The following is a 22,233-nucleotide window of genomic DNA, read 5'->3' on the forward strand; positions in this document are numbered from 1 at the left end:
CGTTACAAGTGTCCTGTTGTAAATGCATTCTTTCATTACATTTGATGATAACAAACCTAATACTCTAAGGGGGTGCAGCCTATCAATAAATCTTTGTGTCTTAATCCAAACTGGATATTATTCAGCTAGCTGTAATAATAATAAAAATAAAAAAATAAATAAAAATAAAAAAAATAATAAAATACATTAACGCCCACTACCTAGCACCTCTTGTGGCAATGTTGAGAATACGACGGATACTAGCATTTTATCATGGATTGCATTGCAATGGCATGCATCACATTTGCACGACTAGAAGTGTTTATGTTCACAGATTTGTGTAGTTTTGAACGGTTTCATTATGTCAAAGATGTGGCAGAACAGCGTTTCTTTACAACAACTACAAAAATAAACATAAATGAAAGATGCAAAAACATTGTTTCATAAATTGACCCATCACAAATGCTCCCTTGATATTTTTGTGCAAGAAACTCAATATGGAAGCAAACTACTATATTTACAATTATTAAATATTGTTTTGTATTTAATTAATACGTACATTTTTATTTATGTTTATCATTACCCCCATACTTATTTTTAAAGCTAATTTGGTACAACCTATAATTTGGCTATAATCATGATGTATGGCCAAGGCAGCAAGTAGTAAACATAGCAGTTTGTTTTGAGGCAGGCAGCTTCATCAATTCACTTGTGCTCCAGCACAGCACTTTACTTCAGATGAATTTCGATTTTCTTTTCTGCACTGACAGTTATGGTATGACTTTTATTGCAAACATATATCCATGATCTTATTAACTGTGTGACAATTGAAGTATGTTTATCTAAAAAATGCACTGATACAGAGGACACTGAATCGGTATGTCAGAGAAAGACATTTTCTGCATTCAAGGTGACTAAAATTACAAGTCAAAAACTGTTGCCCTAACAAGATTTGGTGGGATTTCAGTCATTCTATATAACACGGCCTACTCCATGTCATCTATGCCCTTGTTCTATAAACCTTTTGGTATTGAATCACAGTGTAATAAGACATAAAAAAATATCTAGCACGTGTAGCATGAGTACAACAAGCATGACACGAGGAACGACCGAAAAGAACAAGATTGATGTCGTCAAAAAAACAAAACACGACTGTCCTTAGAAGGCAATGTTCATCTTAATCTAATACAATAATAGAAGCCTGAAATATGTGTACCTATGATGTCCTTGAGCTTTCCTACTGCAGTTTACCATACCATAAGAAGAATAAGGCATTTTGTAAAGAACAAGTCGCATATCAAACCCCTACAACTGTGAAAAGAAATCAGAAAACTCAATGAGATTACATCTACTAGCTCCACTAACCACAAGGTTGTGTCAGATGAAAATCGCTGGATTCATTTTTTATTTTTAATACAGTATATACAGAAAGCGTGGAAGATTGTACATTAAACATTTAGAAAACTGCACACGAGGTGGGGTACATCAAGCAGAGCTAGCATAAGGCTAGTGTTAGTAGCCAAGATGCTAACCATTCAAAATGAACCACAAAATTTAGATCTGAAAACACACAAGGGGGACTTCAAATGTGTAATCAAGCTTTAAAGCAACAGTTTAAGCAAAATCAGCATCATTTTGAAAGTTTTTCAGTTAAGATTCATCAGTGATAACTACCAGTTAGCATTTGTAGTGCTGTACTACAGTACATTTTACTGTCACCCTCTTGAAGTTTCACTGATATTAGCCTTCATTCGCATGTAAAAAGCCAGACGTCGCACATATTAGACACAGCTATGTTTCCCAAGTGTCCTCAAGTGGGCTGACAACATCTAAAAAATTACAACTTTTACATGTTCTTACATGTGAATAAACTATCATGCCACTACCTTGATAACACACGTAGACTATATCATGGAGACGTCTATTTAATGTGTGCAATTTCATCTGGAAGATCTGTTTTAGTTTGCTCATCAATGATACTAGACATTTAGAAAATGTCCTTAAAGCAACTATATGTAACTTATAAAGAGCTGTTTTAAAATGTTTATGATTTAGAATGTTTGTAAAACGGCCTTTTAAAAGGTTTTTATCAGATGTTTTTCAAATGAGATGTACGTGTGCTATCTGAGATAGTTATACCCAATGTTGTTTTTACACATTTGTACTGATGCTATAAGGGTTATACCATATGTAAAAAAAAAATAAAATAAAATAAAATAAATGTATGCTATCAGATATGTAGTTAGCATAAATAGATTTAAACTCCTATATAAATATAGTTCTTATATGTGGTTTCATCTATGATTTATTCTATTTGTGTCAACAATCAATAACAACATTAGTTGATCTAGCCCTACTATAGCTCAGATGAGATGTAAGGAGCCTACATATATGCACTCCAGATACTTAATATGGCTAGTTGAAGGGCCATGATGAGATAAAAAAACATAAAGCCTCCTTCAGAAAGATAACACAATAGCATACTGTATGTGGTGATGTAACTAATGAAGAGATTGTCATGCATTCATTTATTCTTAAAACATCCTATTGTATGAAAAAGTTTTTTACTTAGAATATTAAAATAAACATGAGCCCTATCTATTCATTCACTAATAAATCTAGTGATTAAAACTAATGAGTGAGATTTTATGTCTCATGTCTGACGCTACTGATCAACAGCCATGTTACAGTTTTTACAATTGCTAGGACCAATTTTTCCATCCATAAAAAAATAATAAAAATAAATAAAAAATACATTCAAATTTTAGAGAAGACAACATTGTATAATGATACCTTTGTTAGTGTTTTTTATTTTTTTTAGGTCATTGTTTTATGAGTGACAAAGTGTGTTGGTTGGGTGACAACCTTTGCTATAGTTTTGGAAGAATGAGCATATTTAAGATATGAATGATTTGTTTTGGTAGTTTTAGAGCAGCTTGGATGTTAAATTTGCTATAGTTACAAGCAGAGAAATTTGGTTAGGAGAATCATGTTAAGAGTTTAGAAAAAGTTACCTAAGTATTGAGAAATGGGTCCTAGCAATTGTAAAAAACAAAAAACAAAACTGTAGTGTAATTGCTTATAAAACAAAGGAAATGGCAAAGTTAATGCTTTTTTGCTTAATATAGCTTGCTGTCACATAAGTACATACTTTACGCAACTTTTTAGTTTATCTACAAAAATGTCTCTATTTAAATTCACATGTAAACCTGGCACTTTCTAAGTGAATGCAAAAAGATTGTTCTTCCAAAACGAGATGCATATTAAAATTGAACACACTATGTAAAAGAAATAAAATCATAAGTGAACAATGGTAATAACAGCAATATGCACTAATCCATGTTGAGTGCATGTTCTCATATTATCTTAAATGTATGCTTAAATTAACATGGCATAGAAACTACATCTAAATTTTTTTAAGACAGGAAACTATGAAATTTGCTGGCAATTGCCAAAACAACAATATTTTACAATTCAAATATCAATATTAATAAAAATAGTGCATTCACAAACATGAATCTGTATTGTTCAAAACCTAAATCAAGAAATCACCAGTGTAATGATCTACCAAAGCCTCTAACACCTCATGCATTCCGTGAGGTAATCGAAATGCATGTTCATCCTGTGTGGCACTGGCCCAAATTGAAAATCTTGTCTTTATATTCAACACAGCTGAAATGCTTTATAAGCATGTTGCAGTGCTATTTCTCTTTTTCTGATCCTCACTGCTTATATTGGCCACAAACAAAGAATCGCTGGCTGGCCCAGTGCCTTACAGTCGGCCGTCAGCACTAAATCATCTCGCATGCAGGACAGCTCTGAGTTTAATTCCATCCTGTGAGAGTTCAATCAAGACTGACGTTTTCTTTAGGCAGGCCTAAGCTTGAAGACAATGTCAGCATGTGCCAAACTATGCATCTCTACGGAGAGTGATTAAAAAGGCACACAGATTTTCTTCTTTTTCTTGGAGCCTGCTCAGGCTGTTTAAACAATAGTAGTCACTGGACACATGGGGATGTGAACTCAACTCTAGATGATACTACTGATACAATTATATAATAGGCCTACTTCGGGTTTGCAAAGTGTCAAAGAACAGACAGTTAGTAATGATGCGCCTACGGACATCACTACTGGCTGCTAAAAGGCTACAGGTTCTCGCCATGGTGACTGACAGCCAATGGGGACTGACGATTTTCTCCTGATGATACACAGTGCGAATTCCAAACTTTACAAACGGGCACTTCGGGAAGGGGACGTTCCAAACAAAAGTGAACAACTTACAAAGGGCCTTTTCAGAAGTCTGTTTGAGAAGGGAACTTGCGATGGTCACTTCACGCAAAGTGGTTTCCGTTGGTGATCATGTGATCTTCGGTTAGGAGATCTTGCGATTTCAACTTCACAAACGTAAGTAGAGTAGGCTACTTAAATTTGTCTTTATTTTAATGTAATACAAAACATTTTTAATCAGTGATAAAAATATGATTTAAGACGGTAATGTTTAGTTTGAAAAAGTTTAATAATAATAATAATAATAATAATAATAAGAAGAAATATTTATTTGCAACTGCTCAAGGAGTGCTGAATGCTGCATGCATGTGCAGCGTTGTCAAGGTAACACTTGGTCAGTCATTCCCTTCGTCAAGGGAGTTCCAAATGCTTAGTAGGGCATAGGGATGCTCACTTCTGTTTGGAATTAGCCCACAGTGTGTGGAGATTGGTTAGGGGCTTAAGTGGGTAAATAATGACCATCCGCACAAGACCAGCAATACTGTCATACTTTACCTCATGCAACACATGAAATGGCACAGACAAATCTGAAAAAAAAAAAAACCTAAAACAACAAACTGCTACCTAGAATTGTGTATGGTTGTAAAAAAAAAAATTAAAAAAAAAAAATAAAAGGAAAATGAACACAGCAGCAGTAGCATCATGTTGCTGATTAAGACTGGACTGGCAGTTTATTTGTTTGTTTTCAGTTGCCATGTTCATTTCTGTGGGCTGGACCGGTTGATGGTCGGCTTTCTGTTGACGTAAGTGGCCCAGTAACCCAGGTTGAAGATGAAGAAGAGCACTGGAAAGATGATACGAGAGATCTTGTCCACTTTGCTCACGCGATTGTATGACTTTCCTCCACCCTCCGGCACGTATTCACCATCCATTTTGGGGAGCCGGACCTCTCGGACCGGCTGGGATGGGGTGGACGTAGATGTGGATGTGGCGCTCTTGGAGATGGTTGTCAGTCCGGGATCTTTGGCTACGCTCATACTGTAAGTGGTTCCCACGATGTTGAAAGAGTTGTTGGTCTTCTTGGAGAAGGAAGCCGATTCTCTCCGCTGTGGAAGAGTCAAACGGAAAAATTAGGGCGATAATTATTAAAAGAAGAAAAACAACAATGCCTTATTAGTTCTCTTGAGCAAAAGTGAAACATTCATCTTATTAATGGACCTTCTACCAAATCTGTTTTCCCTTATTACACAAAATATGTCCAAATGTACTGGTATTGCTGTCCTTGTGGGGACATTTGGTCCCCATAATGTAGGGAATAGCAGGTACACACACACACACACACACACACACACACACACACACACACACACACACACACACACACACACAAACACAGAGGATTTCCATGTTTTATGCGGACTTCCCATTGGCGTAATAGTTTTTATACTGTACAAACCATATTTTCTATCCCCTTAGCCTAAACCTACCCCTCACACAAAACTTTCTGATATTTTAGATTTTCAAAAAAGATCATTCTGTATGATTTTTAAGTTTGGACCACACACAGACACAGGTGGTCTAGTTGTAGCTTCCAGGTCTCTGTAGAAATACCAAACCAGGCTTCATTCTTGAGTCACAATCATAGGAGGAATTGCACAACAGGAAACATTGTATGCCGGTAAACAAACAGAGCCTCTGTTAGCAGACTTGCACAAAAAAAAAAAAAATACAGAAGCGTTCTAGTGTAGTCGAACCACAATGATCTAACTCAATGCTTTACTACATGCATGTATTACATTTGATGTTGCTGTTATTTTGGATTCCAAAATTCTTCTAAAGGAACAATTCACCCACAAAAAGCTTTTTAGTAACATTCCAAACCTCTATGACTCTCTTTCTTCAGTGGCACAAAAAATAAATTTAGAAGAATATCACTCTTTCCCAAACACTGAGGTTGAATGATGATGGTACTGTCGAGCTCTAAAAACAAAAGAATCATAAAATAATTTTTCCTCTTGGGTAAACTACTTCGGTTTAAAATGGTTTGATAAGAATAACACAATTAGCTGATCCATGGTGGGTTTCAAATATTTTAATTTCCTTCATAAGCACTAGAAAATAGGAATCTCTAAATGTGTTCTTAGATTACACTCTGAAGATTTAGCTGAACATAGGAGAATTTTATATGATGCTATCAGATGCTATAATCCTTAGTCATTACACAGTAACTATGTGCATTTTCATTTTCAGTTAGGCCTCTGATGATCTCTTCAGAAGATACGCTGGAAATGTACAGTGGACAACAGGAGTGTAATCCTCTGTGGAGAAGTGATCATCTATGATTTAATATGCAGAGTCAGCTTTACAGGACATGAGTGATTTTGATGAAGTGGGTTACCAAACCTGCTTGTTGGACAGTTCCAAGGATAAACTAGATTAAAGTGGTGCTTACCCAAGCAAAACTCACCACCACAGTGCTATGTGGTTATGAAGGTATGTTTGAAGAGTTCTTATGTGGTTGCTAAGGTTTTCTGGGTGTTTACTAGGCCACTGTTTGGTCAAGAGAGTTTCTATGATATTGTGGTCATTAGGCATGACTCAGGCCCCTTCTTCAATATTGGTGGACATGGCTTTTAAATGCATAACAATAAATATCTATATACATTAATACCTCATGTGACGGCCCTTGTGTGATTGTTAACTATCTTTGTTCTGTTGAGGTGATTGCTGATTGGGTGCACCTGGAACCTGTGAGTGGTGCACCTGGAACCTATGAACCAGTGGAGATAAAGCTCCACTTGGTCAAACTACTGGGGCAGTCTCTTCTCTGCAATCCAGACATCATCCATGGCCTGATCACGCCGACTACTATATTTTGTTTTACTTTATTTGTGTTATAGAGACTTACCATCTGCATTTAAATAGTTATGTTTGGTGACTCTTTTGTTAAATAAACCACCCTTTGATTATTTATGCTGCCTCGTTCCCTCTTTTGTCATGACCCTTGAGCCAGGTTGTGACAAAATGGGGGCTCGTCTCGGTCTTAGAATTCGGGCAATTTAATAAGATATCAATATTTAATACGTAGGCTTATGTATGAGGATCTAGTTTTTGGGAGCGTGGCAGCCCGGGGGAATGGTAAGAAGTTTGTTTTCCTTTGATAATTGTTTGTTTGCTTGTTTGTTCATTTGAGGTAGTGCTGTGGTGATGGGTTTGTTGGTTGAGCAGGGTAAGTGAAGGTTTGTTTTGGCATTTGAAAAACTTATAGGTGATTTTTTTTTTTTTTTTTTTTTTTTTTCAAATTATTTATTGTTGCTACAGTCAACAGATAATCCAGGTGACTGTTGTGGGTCCTTCTGTGCATATTGTTGTCAAAAGCAGTTGGAGTTTTCTCTTGTAGGCTGTAGCGACAGTCCACTTTTGGGCTTGTTGTGCGGGTCCTTGGTAGTGTTGTGGCGAACGTGGGTGAAGCTTTTAGCTTGGGAGCATGTCCGTGGTTTTGGGAGGGTCGCTAGTGTGCTAGTTGCTCTTCCAAGCCAGCGGTCATTAGTGCATAAAAACCCACCACAAGTAGCTGCATGAAGACTAGGGATGAGTTAGTTAGCTGGGTTGATCAAGGTAGCGGGAAAACTCCATACCACGTGAGGTTTGGTCCTCTTAGTACGCACGAGGAAGCTACACTGTCTTGCTGGGTCTGTTGCTGTGGTTTTGATGTGCCAATTGTAATTAGGTGTAATGGCAGATTGTGATGCATTTATTGCAGCTCCGTCTGAAGAGGCGTTGGACCGTTGTACTAAAGAGCATCTACTGAAGATTGCAGAGCACTTCTCTATAGTGGTAGGGGACAAACGCCTTAAAGAGAACATTAAGGTAGTTTTGAAGTCTGAGTTGAGGGAGAAGGGTGTGTTGGCTGTAGACGAGAAAGATGATTCTCCAGTTTCTACAGTTTCTCCAGACTACTGCCTTGGTTGTGGACGAGAAAGTTTATTCTCCAGTTTCTACATTGAAAAGGAATTGATGAGGATTGTGGTTTGATGTTTTGGTTTGTTGTTTCAGTGTGTGCTGAGGGAGCTTATTCATCCTTGAGTGCAGAAGATAGCTCTAGCTTTGTAAAAATCAAGTCTGCTGTGTTAAAGGCGTATGAGCTGGTACCAGAAGCGTATCGCCAACGTTTTAGGTCCTGGGAAAGACGCACTGGTCAGACTTATATGGAGTTTGCGCGGGACTTAACTGGTCATTTTAAAAGGTGGTTGGATGCGCTGGAGGTCACTACTTTTGGGCATCTGTGTGACCTTGTTGTTTTGGAGCAGTTTAAAAACATGCTTCCTGGCTACATTGCAACATATGTTAGTGAGAGAAAGTGCGTCACGGCGGCAGCTGCGGCTGCATTAGCAGATGAGTATTTGTTACTCCATAAAGGGAGTTTTAGAGAGCGTGCTATAACACGTGAGCGTTCTTGGAGAGCTGGTGCACCGAAGTTAGAAGCAGTATTGCGAGGTAATGTGGATAGTAACTGTAACTACTGTCATGAAGAGGGTCACTGGAAGGCTGATTGTCCGCTGCTGCATTTTAGAAATAAAGTACTATCTAAGGTTAATCCTGTGGCAGCAGCTGCACCGGTTGTTACGGACTGTGTGTCTGAGTTACTTACTGTACAGCGGAGCTTGAACCGGATGTCTTGGCAGCTTATGCCCCTTTTATTAGAGATGGGTTTGTGTCACTGGTAGGAAGTGAGGTTAGGGTTCCAGTAAAAATTCTGAGGGACACGGGGGCCTATGACTCTTATATTGTGGGATCTGTGTTGTCGTTGTCAGAAGAAACTGATACGGGTGACTGCATACTAAGTCGTGGCATGGGTTTAACTGTTTTGCACATACCGTTACATAAGTTGATCTTGGACTGTGAACTGGTAAAAGGAGAGGTAGAGGTAGGAGTGCGTCCAGCGTTGCCCATTAAGGGGACTCATTTCATTCTGGGTAACGGGCTGGCCGGTAGCCATGTTTGGGCTGATACTACTCCCTTGCCAGTCGTTGCATCTTGCCCAGTTAAGTCTGTTGTTGACCATATTGCCGCTGATTTACCTCAAGTTTTCTCAGCCTGTGTAAGTACACGAGCTATGAGAAAAGCTAAATCTGAGAGGGAATCTGATGAAAGTGAAGTAGAGTTCGTGACTCCATCGATGTCGGACTTTCCACTATCTGTGTCAAAAATTGAGTTGATACAGGAACAGCAAAGTGACTCTTCCCTTAAAGAAATGTTTAATTGTGTTGTATCTGCTAAGGAGATCAACAGTGTAGCAAGTGGGTATTTTGTACAAAAAGGCTTGTTGCTTAGGAAATGGTTGAGTCTGGGTACTGACTTTGTTGGGGATGCTATCGTTCAGCTGGTGGTACCGACTAAATTTCGTCCCCTTGTCTTAAAAGTTGCTCATGATGAGAGTGGGCACTTTGGTGTGAAAAAGACTTATCTTGGTATCTTGAAGCATTTCTTTTGGCCACGGTTGAAAAAAGAGGTTGCAGCATACATTAAGACATTTCACGTGTGTCAGTTAACGGGTAAGCCCAATCAGTATGTTAAACCTGCTCCATTACAACCCATTTTGGTTAGGAATGAGCCATTTGAGCACCTGATTGTGGACTGTGTGGGTCCGTTACCATGCTCTAAGTCTGGCTGTAAATACCTGCTGTCTGTTATGTGTCCGAATACTCGGTATCCTGCTGCGTATCCATTGAGGGCAATTACCACTAAGGCGGTAGTGAAAGCTCTAAGTCAGTTCATTTCGGTCTTTGGCATTCCGAAGGTCATCCAGAGCGATCAGGGGTCCAATTTTTCTTCGCACATAGTTTGGTCAAATTTTGAAGTTGTTGCGTGTCCGTCATAACCAGTCATCAGCCTATCATGCACAGAGTCAGGGGGCCTTGGAAAGATTCCATCAGACTTTGAAGTCTCTCCTGCGTGCATATTGCACAGAGCTGGATAGAGACTGGGAGGAGGGTCTTCCCTGGCTTATGTTGGCTGCAAGAGAAGCTGTGCAGGAAAGTATAGGGTTTAGTCCTAATGACTTGGTTTTTGGACACAAAGTGCGTGGACCCTTGGCTGTTTTAAAGGATGGTCTGGTGGAGGCAGAACCGCCCAGAAATTTGATTGATTTTGTCAATGGCTTTAAACATCGTCTGTTTGTAGCAGGTGAAATGGCGAGGGAGAAATTGCAAGTGTCACAGAGTAAGATGAAAAATATCTATGATCGCCGTGCGGAGCATCAAGAGTTTAATCCGGGAGATCAAGTGCTTGCACTGATGCCTGTTGTGAGCTCACCATTTCAGGCTAAATATGCTGGTCCTTATACAGTTGTTGAGAGAAGGTCTGACCTGAATTATATAATAGCAACACCAGGACGGAAAAAGTCAACAGTTATGTCATGTCAACCTTCTCAAACGATATTATAAACGTGAGGCTGAGGTAAGCCAGACAGTAAGGGACAAGGTGCATCCGGTTCTGCTTGTGAGTTCGGTGTCAGAATCACAGGAGGTAGATGGAGTGCCAGAACCAGATGACAGTTTGTTATATGGTCGTCTAAAAAATTCTGAGACACTTCGTAACCTTGATAGTCTGTTGTTGCATTTGACTGAATCTAAGTTGTGAGTTGTCAGATCTGATACAGAAATATTCATGTCTGTTTGGTGATGTTCCTACATGCACAAATTGGATCGAACATGATGTTGATGTTGGAAACCCACAACCAATTAAACAGCGTTTTTACCGCATGTCTCGAGAAACTTAAATATCTAGACTCTGAAGTTGCGTACATGTTGGAAAATAATATTGCAATCCCGTCACCTTCTAGTTGGTCTTCACCGTGTATTTTGGTTCCAAAGGCTGATAAATCGCCTAGAATTTGTACAGACTTCAGAAAGGTAAACTCAGTCACTAAACCAGATTCCTTTCCGTTGCCACGTATGGACGACTGTATAGATCAGGTTGGTTCTGCAAAATTTGTTAGCAAGTTTGACTTGCTTAAAGGATATTGGCAAGTTCCGCTGTCTGCGCGTGCTCAGGAGGTGTCGGCATTTGTTACACCATCTGGACTCTATTCTTATAGAGTCATGCCATTTGGTTTGAGGAACGCTCCAGTGACATTCCAACGTTTGATGAATCGCGTTGTGTCAGGTTTAGAAGGTTGTTCCGTTTATTTAGATGATCTGGTTATTTATAGTGACACATGGCATGCTCATCTTAAACGCATTCGAGCTTTGTTTGACAGGTTGTCTGAGGCACGTTTGACTGTAAATTTGGCCAAGTGTGAGTTTGCGAGGGCAACGGTGACGTATTTGGGACGTGTAGTGGGGCAGGGCCATGTAGCTCCGGTCCAGGCCAAAGTCAGGGCAGTAGAACATTTTCCTAGGCCTACAACTAAAAAAGAGTTACAACGATTTTTGGGTCTCGTTGGATACTACAGGAGTTTCTGTAAGAACTTCTCTACAGTTGTTTTTCATATGACTGAGTTGTTAAAAGCTAAGGTAAAGTTTGTGTGGTCTAATGAGTGTCAGCAAGCCTTTGAGAATATTAAGTCCCTGTTGTGTTCATCTCCTGTGTTATTAGGGCCACAGTTTGATAAAACATTCATGCTCCAAGTAGATGCAAGTCAGGTGGGTGCAGGTGCTGTTTTGTTACAGGAGGATGATCAGGGAATGGTGAGACCAGTTAGTTTTTTTTTTCCAAAAAATTCAACCGTTATCAGCTCAATTATTCAGTGATAGAGAAAGAAGCGCTGGCACTGGTTTGGGCTTTGCAGCACTTTGAGGTGTACATTGGAGGTGGGCGGCCACTTGTTGTGTACACGGATCACAATCCGTTGACATTTTTACAGTCACTGAAGTGTCCCAATCAGAGACTCATGAGGTGGTCGTTGTTTTTGCAAGCCTACGCACTGGAGATTAGACATATTAAAGGTGTAGACAACGTAATAGCAGACGCGTTATCACGTGCCCCTATGCTTTAAGTGTTGATGCCACTTCTTGTTGTCTTAAGACCTGTTTTTCCTATGCCTGTTCTTAATTTGATTCCCAGGTCGGGGTTGCTGAAGATGGAATGGAGGGAAGCAGAAGTCTAAACGCAAGTTGAAGTTTAATGTATATTTCGGCTGTGTATATATTCGGCCATTTATTGTGTTGTGGTAATTTTGTAATTTAATGATTTTGATTATATTGGGTTATGGTATTTGTGGTTTGTTTTGCCGGTGGCCCCTCTAGGCCACCGACTTTATGGGGGGGGGGGGGGGGTGGGGGGTTGTGACGGCCCTTGTGTGATTGTTAACTATCTTTGTTCTGTTGAGGTGATTGCTGATTGGGTGCACCTGGAACCTGTGAGTGGTGCACCTGGAACCTATGAACCAGTGGAGATAAAGCTCCACTTGGTCAAACTACTGGGGCAGTCTCTTCTCTGCAATCCAGACGTCATCCATGGCCTGATCACGCCGACTACTATATTTTGTTTTACTTTATTTGTGTTATAGAGACTTACCATCTGCATTTAAATAGTTATGTTTGGTGACTCTTTTGTTAAATAAACCACCCTTTGATTATTTATGCTGCCTCGTTCCCTCTTTTGTCATGACCCTTGAGCCAGGTTGTGACACTCATACTATCCAATAATACCCTTTTAATGTCTCCTGTAAATCAGTTTTTTTTTTTTTTTTTTTTTTTTTTTACTTTTGCTTTGGACCAACATTTTTTTTTAAACAATAATAAACAATGGACAAATATAATATACAATCATTTTGAATTATAAATAATTATTTAAATTAGTAATAATATTTTTATTACAGGTAAGCTTATTTTATTATTGTTATTCTATTATTAGTAGTACAACAGTACACTAAAATAATTATTTTCAGAGAGGCAGATTTCTCTGCTACGCTAAGACTCAATTAAGTAACTTTTTGGTTTGCAAGCATGTAACAGAACAGAAACAATATAAATGCATTTCACCTACATGTATTCCAGCCATTCACAAAAGTCAACACTGCACACCCACACAGGCACTACACTGATGATCCCACTCCATTTATGTCTGAAACTTGCATAACTTTCGTAGATTTACCTAATACAATAGCATCAATCTGAATCTGATTTTATTGTCTTACCCTTCGCTTAGTTAATTAGTTTTTTTTTGAATTGATTGGCAAGTAAAGAAAAACAAAACAATTAATGTAGAAAACACAATGCATTGTGGTCTGAGGAGAGCAAAGGAACTACTGCCACCAACACAAACAGAAAACCTTTAGCTCAGAGTTCTGCACTGGGAGATGCCAGACCGTCGGCACTGTTTTCTGATGCCAATATCTGTGCTAGGGATCTCACAGTGGGGACTGCTGCATGCTGCTTCCCAATCACGGGCAATCGATCCCTGCTACTACACCAGCAGCTGAGTCTCTAAATCACAGTTTAGGCTTATGTCAGCATTAGTAAAGATCCCAACTACATGCCCATCATGACCCACACTGATACAACTGTTACATTTGGCTTAGGTCTCATTTGCATTGAGTATTGGCAAGATAAGCTCCCGAGTTCACAGAGAAAATACTTAGAAGAGAATTAGTATGTGATCAACACTACAACTGCTGAACAAGCAGAGAAAGAGAGCTAGAGCGAGAGAGAGAGAAAGAGAGAGATGGAGGGATGATTCTTGAATTGTAAACATGCCTTGAAGCTTTAAAAAACATAAAATTTAATTGAAAATAAATTATGTACTCTACTGCATGAAACAGCAAACACAGTACATGTAGAAGAAAAAAGATTTAGTTGAGTGATTATACCACCTTATCACTTACGAAGTTCAGGCAATAACTGAAATTAAGGACATAAGCACATGGAGGAATATAACAAAATTAAATTTCTCAAATCACCCTTAACATTTGCAAATCAGCAAGTGGATTTCATAAAATAATTCATACAAACAACACAAACAATGGATTACCTGCAAAAACCTGTAACTTGCTCAAAATCCTTAGATCATCTCTCAAAAGTAATTTATGTGGTCAACAGTGTTTCTGATGTAAAATATGTCGACAGTTTCAATGACAGTCATAGAAAATGTACATGTCTGCACTGTTACTTTAATCAAAGTATTCCTGCCTCATCAGAGCAGTGACAATGGCTGCTGCATTTCTATAATCTAATGCAAAAGTGACTCTGGTGAGAATAACATTATCAGCCATTTTATATAATAAAACTATGGGCTTCACAAAGTCCCTGTGATAGGGTGCAGCATCCCCACAACCCTACAGAGGACAAGTGGTTTGGAGAATGGATGGGTGGATGGATGGATCTATATGCTTCATAAATTATCTAAATGTGATGCATTTTATTTTCTGTCCTGACGGTACAGTATGTTTTTATTTTTTCAGTCACTGTCACCACAGAGAGATATCTGTGGTTAAATCTGTCGGGGATTTATGAAAAGGAAAAGGCCTTTCTGCTGGATGCCTTATTACTCAGAGGGTCTATGCTGGGATTTCGTTCACAGACTTGGAGGATGAGGCCTCCTTTGAGGATCCAGCCCCACTACCCAAAAGGTCTGTGCTGGTTCCATTCACAACCTTGGAGGGTAGGTCTCCTCTCAGTATTCAGCCCTGTTACTCAAAGGGTCTGTGCCAGGTTTATATTCACAGCCTTGGAAGATGAGGCTTGTGATTAAGTGAGAACCCCGTGCTCGACTGGGGATGTATCAAGTGTCTGTTCATCCTGTAATGCTAAAAATGATGGCTCATTCTACAACACTCTTGTGCAGGGTGAAATTTATTTGCAGTGCCAATGAATAAGACAGTCCACAGTGAAGTATGTGGACACAATAAGTGCCAAGTAAAGTGCACACTTAACCCCCCATAAAAAAAAAAAAGTACCAAAGAAACAACAAAAGAGGGAGATAAAAATGGAAAATATATTCACAACGTATCCACAATATACACAGATTTGAGAGTTTGTCGTCACTCATAAACAGGTGTATTTGTCACAGAATACTCTGGGAAACAAATAAGATCCAAGTGCAGCTTTTATTTCCAGACCAGATCCAAAAAAAAATAAAAAATACCAACAAAAGGTAATCCACAGGGTGAAAGAGAGAAAACACAAAGTAACCTGTGCAATACTGCAGCAACAAAATACTTTGTGAGCATGGTATCAATAATGATGACCTAATGAGTTAATGACATACATCTGGTGGCAGTAAAACAATCATAAATGCAAGGGGTGATGGGAACCAAAGTCCAAAACAAACCAACAGTGAACAAAAGAATGCCCCCTGGTGGCTATCCCAGGCACACCAACTGATGGATGTGGCTTGACCCCCACTTTAGGGCCAGATTCCAGACGCTCCACTCGGTGTCACATCCAGGACTGAAGTGGATTCTGGAGTGGACTCTGAATGCTCCTGGACTGGAGTGGGCTCTGGAGGGGACTCTGAGGGCTCCCGGACTGGAGTAGGCTCTAGAGTGTATTCTGAGGGCTCCCAGACTGGAGTGGGCTCTAAAGTGGACTCTGGAGGCTCTAGAACAATAGAAGTGGACTTAGCTGCCCTCCTCCTTCTCGCCCTCTGCTTCTCAGTGGTAGTCGGAAGGCCAGGGCTGGTGGGAAAATCCCTGCAGAAGGGTTCTGATTGGCCTGGTGTTTCCCACTGAGTTTGACTATGGAGCTACCTGAAGAAGCCCCAGAAGTCTAGGATCCCAAGTCCCTCCATCTCCCAGTCGAGTATTTTTAGGGCAATCATTAGTGAATTCCTTTATTGCAGTCTGGTTTAAGGAAGTCCTAGAGTGCCATTTCAGAATACTCCAGCCCTCCTAGGTTTTGCATTCCCAGCTGGCGCAGTGTCATAATCCCATGAAGTCAAGCCATCCACTCCTTCCTACTGGCAGGAGAAGAAATCCGGACCTCCATAGTCCAAGGTGAAGAAAAACTGCTTGATCTTGAATTAATTGCAGTATTCTGTCATAGAATACGCTGGGAAACAAATAAGATCCAAGTGCAGCTTTTATTTCCAGAGCAGATCCAAAAAAAAGAGAAAACAAACAAACAAACAAACAAAAAAAGCAACAAGCAAAAACACTAACAAATCCACAGAGTGAAACAGAAAAACACAAAGTAACCTGTGCAATACTTCAGCAACAAAAGACTGGGTGAGTATGGTATCAATAATGATGAGCTAATGAGTTAATGACATAAAGCTGGTGGCAGTAAAACAATCATGAGTGCAACGGGTGATGGGAACTGAAGTCCAAAACAAACCAACAGTGAACAAAAGAGTGGCTTCTGGTGGCTATCCCAGGCACACCATCTAATGGATGTGACAGTATTATGGTAAGTTTTATACATTTACATGTTTAACACTTCAAAACATTCATTCACACAGAACAATCTTTCTCACTTCTTACAAACAATCATCTCTCTAGTCATTATCAAATACATATATTCATCCCTATTAATAACACATAAACATGTGATTATCCAAGTCACACATAATCCCCCTATACACAAGACAATGTTTTCACCAGCTTCCGGCTGCACTGCACTGGAGTGACCAAACCATCACGTCATAAGCAGGCGCCCTTCGTCTGCTCTGTTTGGCTGATGAAACATTTACCTGCTGAAAGTCCAAGTACTTCCCGACAAACAAACAAATAACTGAATGAAGACACAAGGACAAAACACAAGATGTGTGTGGAGGTGAAATGACCGGGTATGAGACTGGGCTAAAGGGAAATGTGATGTGGAGGAATGTCCATGAGCCAGCGGTCCGGCGTTGGCATCTGCTTTGCCAATGGTGGAAAGAGCAAGTAAGTAGAGGGAATGGAAAGTGAATGGTGTATGTATGCAGGTGTGAATGTTTGTGCGTGCCAGTGCTGCTTCCTCTCAGTAACAATTAGTATTTTCAGTATGGCAGTGTGGATAATTAATGTTGCCATAGTTTCAACACCATGACACAGTGAAACTCTCAAAAGGGAACGTCTCAGGGTTACGTATGTAACTTGGTTTCCTTTGATGGGAACGAGATGCATCGCTATGCAATATTTCAACTAGGACTTTACAGCTTCTTAAGACAATTGAATTTGATGATGTATATTGCAGGTGCCATTTTATGGTCATGGTTGGCGCGTCATGTCTCCAGAACTGGCTGGATTGTGTTTTTACACATGCTTCAGACTCCGACACACACTGAAAGCGTTTCCATAGTATCAACACCATGACGCAGCATCTAGTTCTCTGAGCATATGCAAGTAATTACAATAGTAACATTGTACTTAACATCATAGTGACCAATTTAAACCTTTCAATTGAATTAATTAACAACAATATCAATATGCAACTGTATATAACTAAATATGAGCAGTGTCAAGTCGTGGAGAGTATTCTGCAACAATCCTAGGGTGTTATCAGTAGTTGTATGGTTTTTCTTTTTTTAGTTGCAGTGGTGCTCTGAGTGGTTGTGAGCTATTTAATCAAAAAATGTTTTTACTTTTTCAAGTAAATATCACACATAACTTGTTTTTATAATTTATTTAATTTATAAAAAAAGTATAAATTTAACTTCACTGTTTTTTTCTCTCTTTGCATGGTAAAGTTCTGGCAACCTCAACTGCCTTTATTCACAGTTTTACATTTAATCAACAGTATCTGATAACCTATCAAAAATTGGTTTCACTGGATCACACTTAGAATGCCGTTTCTCTCATCTGTCTTCCAAAAAATGCTTCAAAAACTTTTTTTTCTTTTTTCTAAACCATAGACGGGACAGTGGTAAGCTAATTTAGTATGTGACAGAAATATATCAGTTAACGCAACCTCTCATGTAATAAGATTAGGTTTGGTATTCTGGTACTTCTGGTACTAGCATTCTACATAGCGATGAGAGTTAATAACAAATTCCGCTTGCTACAGTAGTCGTATCATGTAATCACATGTTACTACTACTCTTATCACCAACAATTGAGAGTAACTGTCAGCAGTGGTGGCGAGACTTAGAAAGAGCAACCAAGGACCTTCTCCCAACTAAGTTAAATCATCAACCCCAATCTGTAATGCCATTCTGTGCTTCAAAGACAGGTGTACCCCAGAGGGCACCAAGGTCAGTGTCCAACTCGATCCGAATTACAGTCAGGAATAAGTATAGTAACCAGTGTCCAGTATAGAGCGAGATCTGTTAGATAATGTCTGTAGTCAGGCAACTCTCACGCTCTTGCTATCACACCTCTTGCTCAGCAGTGACCATGTGACCCCGCCAACCCTTGCAGTAAAGCAAATGAGATGAGATCTCAACAATTCAATTTCTCATCATGGGGCCAGTGGTCAATACCCATTTCTCGTTCCTTTAATCATTCTCTTTTCCTTTCCTTACAAACACATTCTCCTTCTTCCTGCTTGTGTCATCTGTTTTTCTGTTGCTTGTGATGCTCTTTTTCTTTTCTTTCTTATTTGCTATAACAAATCAGTTTTCGGCTTTCTCATTAGCCAAAGACCCCAGTGAGCCTGTTTTCAATTTATCTTTCATCTGTGTGCTTTCTTCTGTTTTCGATCATTCTCTTTTGGGCTATAAATAGCCATTCAGTTCTCTTCTATCTCAAAGGTCCAGCAATTTTAAACTGTCTCAAAGCAGCCAATAGCTTTCCTTTTGGTGCACCGCTGGCATTAGAGAAGTGTAGTGAAGCCCGTTGCACATAACCGAATATCAGTAGCTTCAAGACCACAAGCACAATATGGTGACAGAATCACATTTGACAAAGTAAGTGATGATAAATAACACTTTCTGTTTTCAAATATTTTCAAATATTATGCAAAAACTGTTTGTGCAATTTTTCCCCCCTTCATTTCAGCATACGTGTCAACTGCTTTAATTAAATCATATTAACCTATACGTAGTCCATGTACAACTGGATTTACAATTATGCATTTAGCAGATGCCTTTAAACTAAGTTATATTGTTTATTAAGCTTTTACTCTTAACAGAAATTGTCACTTTAAAGCTTTAATACTACATTTTAACAGCTAGCTTTAACTTCCATGTCCAAGTCTATACAATATGCACTAAAAATCAGTTTTGCATTGTACTCCCTTGTGAGAGACTCTGCAGTTGCTCTAGATGCTTTCCTTAGAAACACAACATTTCTACTTTACTGAATGGTTAATGAAGTAGTAAAGTGTTTCTTGAAAGATTACACGTAGGTTACAACAACAGTACGGAACAGGAATTCATATTGCTGGTTTACAGGTACAGTATCTCCTCATACTGTGAGCAATACGGCACCTCGCTGAGCTTTCTCTGTGGCAATTCCTATCCATTAGCTCTGAGCACTTCATTTTTCAGAGGTTATCAGGGCCGGGACAGAGGGTGGAAATAATGAAGAGCAAGCAAAAGCAGTGGGGAGAGCGAGAGAGAGACGTTTGGCAGTATGTCAATGAAAATTCACAATAGTGACAAGCTTGCTAACAAGAAAGCCCACATTAGTTTAAGATTTATATGCTGAATATTTATTGCTTATTGTGGGGAGTAACTTTGTAAGAAAAAAAATCGATACTGGAAAATGAAAGAGTGATTGATCACACTGAAAAACACTATAAATGTACACAAGCTTTAGTAAAGCACTCTGCATTTTTTGAAAAGGAAAGAGAAAGGTAACTTCTTTCAGATTTTTCCAAATGATAGCACATCCATTATCTCTATGGCATGGTCTCATAGGGTATAAGCAATGTACATTCACTGTACAGAGCTGTACAGGTATTACTGTACTTTCACAGCATTGTGACAGCCTACTACTAGTGCATTAAATAGTCTCTTACCCGCATCTCCTGGGCCTCCTTCTGACCATCCCAGGCCCAGCTGCGCTTTGTGAAGTAGTTGACAGTGGCAAACTCAATGAGAGCAGAGAAGACAAAAGCATAGCACACTGCCATAAACCAGTCCATAGCTGTCGCATAGGCCACCTTTGGAAGTGAGTTCCGGGCACTTATACTCAATGTGGTCATGGTCAGGACAGTTGTGACACCTAAAAACAGAAATGGTTACGTGTTAGATGTCACGGTCAAGATAACAGAAAATGTGGAGTAATCTTTTTACAACATCAGTTGCTGTTTTAGTTGATTTAGTCAGTGTATCTAACCAGCTGTGACTAGAAAATTGATGTGAAAGAATAATGCCACCCAAAATGGAACATCAGGTTGCAACCCAACACAGTACCAATATTGTTTAATGCAGTGGTTCCCAATCATGTTCCTGGAGCCCCCAATACAGCACATTCTCCATCTCTACTTTGTCTGACACACCCATTTCTGGTCTTGGAGTTTTGACTAATGAGCCGATGATCTGAATCAGGTGTGCTAGATTACAAGACATGGAAAATTTTAAAGAGTTCAAAATGCAGTGTTGGGGGGCTCAAGGAAAGTCACTGAAAAAAATAAAAATGGAAATGTATTAATATATGCAATAATTTATTGAATTAACATTAATTATTAATGCTAAAAAAAAAAAGATTAAAAAAAAAAAACTTTTGGTTGCATTGTATTATTTGTTCCCTTGCTGTCCAAACCCATACTAGTTCTGTTACACATTTTTGGATTGGGACCCACTTGTTTAGAACCACTGTGTTAGAGGAATAGTTCAAAATGAAAATGTTGTTATCATTTACTACTCATATCATTCAAAGCCTGTTTGAGTTTCCTTTTATGGAACACAAAAGCAGATTGTCAGAGTTGCTTTTTTCCAGACAAAGTCAAATCATGTAAAATGAAAGACTGTGATCTGTACTGTCAAGCTTCAAAAAGTACTGTAAAAGCAGTTCATATGACTTATGACAATTTTTGCAGTTATGCAATAGCATTGTGCGTAAAGCCATCACTGAAAATCTATGTAGGGTCATGGAAATGCAGGAGCCTTTCCCAGCATCTCGGGCTGTAGACAGGGAAACATCCTCAATAGATGGACATACTGTACCACTTTTAAACCTATGGACAATTAAGTGTTTCCAGCTCACTGAAGAAAACCCATGCCAATATGAAAACTTCACACAGAAAGGTCTTAAACAAGGACGGTTCTTGAAATGACAGCACTATCTACTGAGCCACCACGTCACTCTGGTTTTCTACCACAGAGTAAAGCTAAAAAAAAAAAAAAAAAAAACATTACATGATAATGTAATGTACTGTATATGGTAGACTATGGTCTCGAAACATCCTTTACAACGGTGATTGGAAAGTTAACATTTTTGAGAGTTTCAAGGACAGGTGCTTCTTTACTTTGTAAGGTATTTTAGTTTATTTCACCTCCAATGAAAGCTCTTAACACTGGGATGCATGCCAATGTGCAAAGTGTCATAGGCTAAAAAAAAGCATCCCTAATAAGTGATGGCAGCTTTTTAAGGGACTGGGAGTAAATACTGGAAATGCGTTGCTCTGAAACCACAATAACATTCATAAGAAAATATTATGGCCCTTAGATTGCAACATATATCAATGACGAGTGGTGGTCTTTAACCAGTCATGCTGTCAAATTTATTCATTTATCAGACCAGAGACAACAAATAAGAAACACTATATCAGGTGTCAGTGGTGTTTCTTATTTGTTTTTTCTTGCACACACACACACACACACACACACACACACACACACACACACACACACACACACACACACACACACACACACACACACACACACACACAGACACACACAGTGCTCTGACAAACTCCATTGCAGATTGAACAATCAGAAGGCACAGACAGAAGTGTTTTATATTTTTCATATCCGTGTGTAGTTTGGTGTGCATATGGCTAATCATTTGGTGTGCTTTTGCAAAAGATGAGTAATGTTTTTGTTTTTGTTTGTGTTTTTGTGTTTTTTTGTTTTGTGTTTAGTGTTTGTTTTTAGTTTTTCACCATGTGAAACTTGAAATTAGCTGAGAACCAAAAACTGTCTCAAGGCTTGTGTAAATAATGTTGTATTTTCATCTTTGTGAATTCTAAGTTTTACATTCATGTGGCAACCTCT

At 39.0% G+C, this 22,233-nt stretch overlaps 1 protein-coding gene across 1 annotated transcript in view; it reads right to left on the bottom strand.

The window, feature by feature from the left end:
* Positions 1-560: 560 nt before the first annotated feature.
* LOC109045685 (gamma-aminobutyric acid receptor subunit alpha-3-like) overlaps positions 561-22,233 on the bottom strand; it is a 200,380-nt gene continuing 178,707 nt past the window's right edge. Inside the window, exons 9-10 of the mRNA XM_042711349.1 lie at positions 20,031-20,236; positions 561-5,312 (exon numbers count right to left, since the gene is read on the bottom strand). Of these exons, the coding sequence (XP_042567283.1) occupies positions 4,965-5,312; positions 20,031-20,236 (554 nt within the window). The 3' untranslated portion in view covers positions 561-4,964. The remainder of the gene's footprint in view (positions 5,313-20,030; positions 20,237-22,233) is intronic.

Source organism: Cyprinus carpio, chromosome A21 (genome assembly GCF_018340385.1).
Source record: "Cyprinus carpio isolate SPL01 chromosome A21, ASM1834038v1, whole genome shotgun sequence".
Lineage (NCBI taxonomy): Eukaryota > Metazoa > Chordata > Actinopteri > Cypriniformes > Cyprinidae > Cyprinus > Cyprinus carpio.